Source organism: Macadamia integrifolia, unplaced genomic scaffold (genome assembly GCF_013358625.1).
Source record: "Macadamia integrifolia cultivar HAES 741 unplaced genomic scaffold, SCU_Mint_v3 scaffold577, whole genome shotgun sequence".
In the NCBI taxonomy this organism is placed as follows: domain Eukaryota; kingdom Viridiplantae; phylum Streptophyta; class Magnoliopsida; order Proteales; family Proteaceae; genus Macadamia; species Macadamia integrifolia.
The window spans coordinates 224,102-232,572 of NW_024870491.1; the positions used below are offsets into that span (position 1 = coordinate 224,102).

General features: G+C 35.2%; 2 protein-coding genes across 2 annotated transcripts in view; both read left to right on the forward strand.

Annotated features, from left to right (window-relative positions):
- Positions 1-4,170, forward strand: part of LOC122069323 (amino-acid permease BAT1 homolog) — a 5,781-nt gene extending 1,611 nt beyond the window's left edge. The window contains exons 3-7 of the mRNA XM_042633311.1: positions 246-365; positions 532-723; positions 1,351-1,656; positions 1,735-1,917; positions 3,430-4,170. Coding sequence (XP_042489245.1) covers positions 246-365; positions 532-723; positions 1,351-1,656; positions 1,735-1,917; positions 3,430-3,921 — 1,293 coding nt within the window. The 3' untranslated portion in view covers positions 3,922-4,170. The remainder of the gene's footprint in view (positions 1-245; positions 366-531; positions 724-1,350; positions 1,657-1,734; positions 1,918-3,429) is intronic.
- Positions 4,171-6,065: 1,895 nt separating this feature from the next.
- LOC122069314 (amino-acid permease BAT1 homolog) overlaps positions 6,066-8,471 on the forward strand; it is a 5,981-nt gene continuing 3,575 nt past the window's right edge. The window contains exons 1-3 of the mRNA XM_042633306.1: positions 6,066-6,105; positions 6,842-6,933; positions 7,034-7,213. Of these exons, the coding sequence (XP_042489240.1) occupies positions 6,066-6,105; positions 6,842-6,933; positions 7,034-7,213 (312 nt within the window). The remainder of the gene's footprint in view (positions 6,106-6,841; positions 6,934-7,033; positions 7,214-8,471) is intronic.

Consider the following 8,471-nt stretch of genomic DNA (forward strand, 5'->3'; position numbering starts at 1 on the left):
GAGAGGGGTAATACTGAAGTGATTCTAGCTTTTAGACATATATCTTTATCTGAGATATTCTTTATTTCCTCTGAACGAGATTATTTTCTTTAGTTGAGAATTTCATGCTCAAAAAGAGTAGGTTAAGAAAAGAAGCACTTTTTTAGCACCAGACTATTGTTCTTTTTTGTTCATGTCTTATATGGTGGAAAGTTATTCTTTTATAAGCTGAATATTTTGAACTGACTTGCTCTTGGTATCAACAGACTACTGGCTCTCTTTACTTCTGGGCTGCTCATTTAGCTGGCCCCAAATGGGGTCCATTTGCTTCATGGTGTTGTGCTTGGCTGGAGACCATTGGCCTTGTTGCTGGCATTGGTACACAGGTAACAATAGTTTCTGGTAATATAGTAGTTAATTTCAATTTTAACACTTAATTTTCTGTGGTAAGTAAAAGAAACATATATCTTCTATGAAATACAAATTACCTGAATATTACTTTGCGGTGTACAACTGGTTTCTGATTTTAAATCCTTTTTGATTGTTTGGTAGGCTTATGCAGGGTCACAAACATTGCAAAGTATCATTTTACTTTGTACTGGTACAAACAAAGGTGGAGGGTACCTTGCCCCAAAATGGTTATTCTTGTGCATGTATATAGGCCTTACAGTTATATGGGCATTTCTCAACACATTTGCATTAGAAGTTATCGCCTTCATTGACATAATTTCAATCTGGTGGCAGGTAAATGTTGGCTTTATTTAATTTCGTGTCATTGCCTGATCCGTATTACAAATATTCCGATTTTCACTTAATGGGCTGACATGTGAGAGAGGTATACACATAATTTTTATGGGAAAGAGTTCTCTAAGCAGGCAGCTTGGAAAGAAATCTCAAATGGCACCTAAATATCTACTACATAGCAGTTCACGTGGGCCCAAAATTTATGGACAGGTAGACCACAAGGTACCCTGCTCAAATGTGAACTTTCAGCCCAATCAAAAACTTGCAGGCGGCCAAATGCAGATTTGAAAAATCCAAAACTATGAGAGAGTGCCCAGTAGTTGCTGAAATATAGTAGGTGTGCATGGTAAAATATGAAGATGCATGGCTAGATTGATTAGGTTCTGAAATTTGATAAGTGACCAATCGATACCTCTCTTTAGATACCCAACAGTCAGAATTATCATATTAGAAAAACTCATCCATATGGCAAAAATGGAGAATCCTCTTGGTGATTCCTTTTGAAGCCGCTGCTCACTTGGTATCATAATATTTGTGCTATGATAATAAAAAAGCATTTTGCATGTTTCTGGGTTTACAATTTTCTTGAGTAATGTTTTCCATTAATCTTACAGTGCTTCCTTATAGGTCATTGGAGGTACTGTCATAGTTATATTGCTTCCCCTGGTTGCACTGACAAGGCAATCAGCTTCCTACGTATTCACCCATTTTGAGGTGGCATCAGCGTCAACTGGGATATCAAGCAAACCATATGCAGTAATTCTTTCTTTCCTTGTCAGTCAGTACTCACTTTATGGGTATGATGCTGCAGCACATCTAACAGAGGAAACAAGGGGTGCAGACAAGAACGGTCCTATAGCAATTCTTTCTAGTATAGGCATCATTACAGTATTTGGATGGGCATACATTTTGGCCCTTACCTTCAGCATTCAGGTATTCTTTACGAACTAATTTTTCGATTACTGCTTCCAATATGTTCTCATCTAACATAGGATTGTAATTGTTATGGAGGATCCAAGCTATTTATTTGATGTAAACAATGAGACTGCGGGGACATTTGTGCCGGCTCAGATACTTTATGATGCATTCCATGGGAGGTATCATAATTCTGCCGGAGCAATTATTTTGCTTTTCATTATTTGGGGATCATTCTTCTTTGGTGGCCTTTCAATCACTACAAGTGCAGCCAGAGTGGTAAGTAAATGTCTTACTTTTGAAATTTTCAAACTCGGTCCATGTTTCTGATTTTGAAGTTACTGCTCTTACACTGGACTAATAGACATTTTAACGTACAAAAGGATATTTAGAAACTTCAGTATGGTTTTCAGTACAACAAACACGACGGTTTCTGATTTGGAATTTTTAAACCTTTGATTCAGGTCATGGTCCTCTGTTTGCATTTTAAAATCATGGCAAACATGATGATAAAGTCCAATCTATGATTGGTTCATTATAGGCATTTGATCTTGCAACCAATGTTTCAATCATATGATTGTGTCCTTTTGATGATCTGATGATCTGATCATGTATTCTTCAATTGGAATATGTTCGATGCTCCTGATGGTCTGACCTTGATTAGATTGCACCACTGTGTTTGCCATAATTAAAAATGCTAGTTTAAGAACCATTCTGAAAATCAAAATGGTTTAAAATGTAGAAAATGATGGTTGAACCATATCCCAATTCAAATCTTTTTATAGAACCAGAAGTTTGGGTCCTTTTGTCATCATCTATTATTAGCATGGACTAACACCCTATGTGGACAAGGCACCCCTAAGGTCTAAGGTCAGTATTAAGCATTAGGAACCATAGTTATAGATAACTCAAAACCTTAATTGTAACTTACGCTTATAAGTTCTTTTACTCATGTTTCGACAATTTTCACTTTTGAAGTATCATTATACTTCTCTCTAGCATTTCTTTCCTACTATTTAGTGATTCCAAAGCATACAGTTGGTGCCATCAGACCATGACTCTACCAATTAAGACACGGTACCACCCCTAGCATGGTGGCAAGGTCTCCAACTGTTGATAGCTGAGTCCAGGGATCAAATTACGTCTAATGTGTTGGGACAGGGGTTTGGGTTGGGGGTTATGGGGTACGAAAAGTTATCATTGTACCAAAATGCAAAAGGCATCAGATAGAGCAGTATTTTGACTCAAAGCATCAGAAAAATATATTCTATCTTGACTTTCACATGGTAAGTACATATTTGACTGGTATGCTTGAATGCAATTATAAGGATGAAAAAAATAAGTCCCCAGGACCCCGGGACATTGGCTTCCTCATGGATAAGAATCTCTGCCTCTTCTAGACAATGATAAAATCTTATGATGGGTCAGTTTCCCTTTAACTAGGAAAGAGCTAATGTTAATAGGTAATTAAATGAATAACAGTCTTAGGTTTCAAATGAATGTCATATTCTAACCTATTCAGAATTTGAGATTGAATATGATAGAAGCATCCTGAAAATTTGGTTATTAACATCTAAACCATTAAACTATGCTTCAAAATAGTGAGTTTACCATGTTAAAAACTAGATCTCCACTTTCATAACAGATTCAGAACAGTCTAGACTTGGTCAAGATTGAAATTCATCCTTAGAAATTAGACTTGGCTGAGCGATCATTTGGTCGACAATCTGTTAGTAATTACTCGGTCAGGTTTATGTCTTACCACTACATTTTGACATACAATGTTTTCAGGTATATGCATTATCAAGGGATGGAGGAGTTCCTTTCTCATCTATGTGGCGCAAGGTGCACCCAAAACACAAGGTTCCTTCAAATGCAGTGTGGTTGTGTGCGGCCATCTGCATTCTTCTTGGACTTCCTATATTGAAAATTAATGTAGTTTTTACTGCTATAACTTCAATATGTACAATTGGATGGGTTGGTGGCTATGCGGTTCCAATATTTGCGAGAATGGTGATGAAGGAGAGGGACTTTAAAGCAGGACCATTTTATTTGGGCAAGGCAAGAAGACCAATTTGCTTGGTAGCCTTTCTGTGGATCTGCTATACCTGTGCTGTCTTCCTACTGCCAACTTTCTACCCAATCTCATGGAGTACATTCAACTATGCACCTGCTGCATTGGGTATTGCTTTAGGCCTCATATTTCTCTGGTGGATTTTGGATGCAAGAAAATGGTTTAAGGGGCCTGTTAGGAACATTGAAGTGCTGAATGGAAAGGTTTGAGATACAGAGCGTCTTTATATAGCGATAGGTCTTTTCTTGCTGGGCTAGGCACTAACATTTTTTGGCTTCGCTGCGGAAGGTAGCAGACAATTGCTTCCAGGACCGGGGAAGGTCAAACTCTGGGAGGGCTAACAAGCTAAGTTCCTGGACATGTTTGTCTATTTAGTTGTCTCTAGGAATATTGTGATCACAATGTACATATAGTATTGTTCTGCTATAATGTAACTCATATAGTTCAATTTTTCCTTAGGGTTGTGAAAGTCATGGTTCAGTTTTCTTTAGGACTGTAAGTGGGTGATTTATTTATAGTATCAAATATGATTTTTCAAAAGGTGTTCTAGTTTTCTACTTTTTCTTCCCAAAACAGGATTTGGAGCAACCTGCCCTAGCAAGTGCCAAGTAATTATAAACAAATAAAACGTTCTATTTCCTTTTCCTCCATTTTTTCCCTCCAGTCAAGGTTTGTTTTCTACATTTTCTTCCGTGAAAGCTGGATTTGGAGCAACCTGGCCTGGTAAGTAATTATAAACAATAAAAAATGCCCTCTTTCCTTCCACTTTCTTTTCTCTCCAGTGAAGGTTTCACATGTAGTCACTTATATCTTATATTATTTTCTATGGTGCTTCTTCTTGTCACCCAAAGTAATGAGCTTAAAAGTTATAATTTTTTTTTAATTGTCTTTTATCTTAATTCGTAAAAAGGGAAGAGAGAGGAGGTTTACTATTATGTCACTATCAAGGACTGCTATTGTTTTGCATATTTTCAAGGTGACACATGAAATGATAGGATTTTGTCTTTGTTAGGAGGAAAAATGTTATATATATGGGTACTTATTTGGGCAACAATGCAAGGCAATATTTTCGAAAATCACAACACTACTCGCATGGTATTTAAATAGAGAAACTTCTCATTCATTGAATTAGACTCTACAATTTGACATATGGCTAATCTAAATCGTGTCCTTCTATCTGATAGTTGGAATGGACATATAATCTGTCCACTTGGTAGAATAGATATTGTGATAGTTAGAAAGAAAAAAAAAAGCAGTGTAAATAATAATTCACTTATATTAAAAGTGTATTTCTTTCTCACCAAGCCTAGTTATGACAAGATTTTTTTTTTCTTTAATCAAGGGATTTCCTTATTGATACCTCTTAAGGTTTCAAATAATTTCTAAATCTTTTTTTTTTTTTTTTGTTAACATATGAATAACCTTGTTGTAATCAAATTTGGTGAAAATGATGTTGTAATTTTACATTTTTATCATCTTAAGATAATACATTTTTTTTTTTTCAATGAGGATAAATCCGGTCATTTCACATAAGACGATGATAAATCATTTTCAACTTGTATTGAAAACCCTTTTTATCCATGCCTAATATAAATTCTGAATAAAAGACAAGGGCAATCAAGAAAATGATACAATTTCCTAGTTTGCTACTTTGATGACAAGAAGTTGCACATTTTATTAATTTTTTTAATAAAAATTAAATCATATCATTTCATATGCATACTCAAAAAATATACAAGACAATGATGCCTTTTAATGATGACATAGTGATAAGTCACTTTCAAATTATTTTGAAAATTACTTTCATTATTGACTTAGAAGAACTTTTGATTTACAAATAAATTTTTTATTTTTTTTATTTTTTTATAATAAGACAATGAACAATCAAAAGAAAATTACAACTTCACCTATAAATGAGTCATTTAGATTGAACCTTTAATCAAGCATACTAAATTGAAAGATGGAGACAAAAATAAGTCTCACTGACTTTATGATGCAAGGGCTTTGTATATGTTCAATGTGGGCTCCATTAGAAAGCCTTCCTCACCACAAAAAATACAATTGATCATAAGACTCTTTAATTTTAAAATAACTAATGTATTATTAATTATTCACTCAGTCTCACAAAGATAGTCTTATTTGATATTTTTCATTATCCCAGAAAGGATCCAGGTTGGGTAGGTTGGATTTTGGTAAAGCCCGACCCGAGTTATAAACCCAACTGATCCACAATTTATATATACCTCTATTAATGGAATATTGAAGGCCATTATTCATAAATGACACCTACAAACTACATATCTAGCTCTCCTAAATTTGCAGTTATACATAAGATGAAAGAGAAGACTAAAATATGGTAAATTGTAAAGAGAATAACAAACCTTTGCTTATAGGTAAGCCGGGGGAAGGGTATTGAGGCTCAATAGAATTCATCCTTAAGAACTAGCAGTTAAGGATAACAATTTTCATGTAAAATCCCCCGGGGTAGTAATGCATCATATATGTTTGTCTCATTCAATGCCATTAAGATCATAGAAATCAGCTGAGGTATTTCTTTAAAAGTAAAAAAGAATAGATGTTGAGTACTCACTGTACGTACAATAATATGCACTGTGCAAAAATCTAGACTCAAGGGTAGAGACCATGCTGGAATAGACAAATCTCCTTGTTTTATATGATACGAAGTAAAGAGGAGAGATTGTTGTTTTTTCATGTTGCATTGAAATAAATAGTTGAAACGAATTCACGTCAGCTATCAATCTCATGAAACTCTCTGATTCATGCCTCTCCACTCTAATTATTTTTTGGAATAGGCACTTCTCATGTCACCTCTATGTGAGTCTACCAAGAAGTAGGAAATAACAACATTAATTAATCAATCATTTAATTCTCAATTAAAAAGAAATGATCTAAATTATAGTAAAACAAAGAAAGATTAGTGATATATAACTGCATGGTAATGGACTCATGCAGTGTCAACTTTAAAAAGCTACAACCCAAACAATTTTCAGAAGGAAATAATAAATAGTACAGTTAAGTGCACAAGGATCAAATTAAAGCTGTTTTCTATAGCAAGTCCCCCTTCTTATTACCTGTCCAAACAATTTTTTCTTTTTCATCTTGAGGTAGCTAGAACTACAACTGTGAATGCTCTTGAGATGGATTCAGGAGAGAGGCGTCTCAATGAGCTTGGTTACAAGCAAGAACTCAGAAGAGAAATGGTCATTTATAATCTGATCATTAATTTCCTCTACTTGTTCCTATTTAATTTGTTTTAGACACAAGATTGAAAGTGGGTTTTTGTTTGTTTGGTTTGTGCAGTCTCTGTTGAAGATATTTGGGATTACATTCTCAACCATGGCAGTTTTCATAGGGACACCTCTGTATGGTGCAAGTATTCTTTATGCAGGGCCTGGTAGTATGATATGGGGATGGGTGGTGGTTACATTCTTCACCTGGTTCATTGGGATTGCCATGGCTGAGATCTGTTCTTCTTTCCCAGTATGTTTCATTCCTTATATTATCTTTGCTTTTTGGATTACTCTTATAGTACCACAAATGATTGTTTCTGCGAGAACTCAGTTTCAGAATAACAGTTAGACAAAACTTGCTGGATCTGTGAGTCTCTAATGAGATTTAGATGATCACAGAATAACCCATCAATATGAAATACCAAAAGGTCTGTAATGAGAATTAGATGACCAGCAATAGATGCTTACAATAAACCTTAGAAGCCTTTGTGCTATGAAGCCATTTAAAACCAAAATACAATCCTTATCTTCATCTGGATGAGGGTGTTACTTGCATGATATTGGAAGTAGGGGTGTGAAAAGGTCGGTTCGGTTTGGTTTGATTTTGATTTGTGTGTGCATACATAGGGTCAGATCAAATCAGACCGATAAAATGATTGGTCTACAAAAATCAAACCAAAATCGATAACTATTAGTCTCAATCAGTAATTGGTTTCTTTTAATGGTCTCTTATTAGTTCGATCTCGAATTTTTATTTATGAAAAGTAAAAGTGTAAAAAAAGTAATGAATTTTATCAGTTTTATTAGGTTTCTATCAGTTTTGGTCCAACGGTTGGTTGGTTGGTTGGTCTTATCAATTAGCCCGATCTGTTTTTTTCCTTTTCTTAATTGTTTTAGCCAAAGCCAATGCAAATTGGTGAGGAGTTTGGTTGGTTATTTTGGATCGATCTGATCAGTTAATTTGGGTTGGTGTTATTTTTGACACCCCCAGTTGAAAGAGTATCTTTAATGGGTTTGGTATATTTCGAAAGAGAAAGGGTTCTTTGACCATGAGGCATAAGCAACACTTTTCACATCATTGTTTTATTCATCTTTGATAGAAGAGAGAAAAAATATATAAAGGATTGGGATCGCTACCTAGTCTTTTGGCATGACATCAATGTGGGAACCAACCACAGGAGACACAGGCATCCAACCAAGGGGCTAGCTAGGGTTGATTTTGCCACCTCCTTTGTTCGGGTGTAGGCACGCACCCCCTGGTAGTGGTCTTTTTCCTAATGATCCAAACATATTTTTGGTGAGAAGGCATTTTCCACTCTTCATGTTCAAAAAGCATTCTTCCCATTTTGAAAATAATATTAAGGAAAAAGATTGTCCCATCTCTCTCTCTCCTCCCTATGTACAAAGACATATTTGCCTCCTATTTTGGGGAAGAGAGAGTTGTACACATGGAGTAATGGTGTAGACTTTGCTCTCAGATAAAGAATCACTTTTTTTTTTTTTTTTTT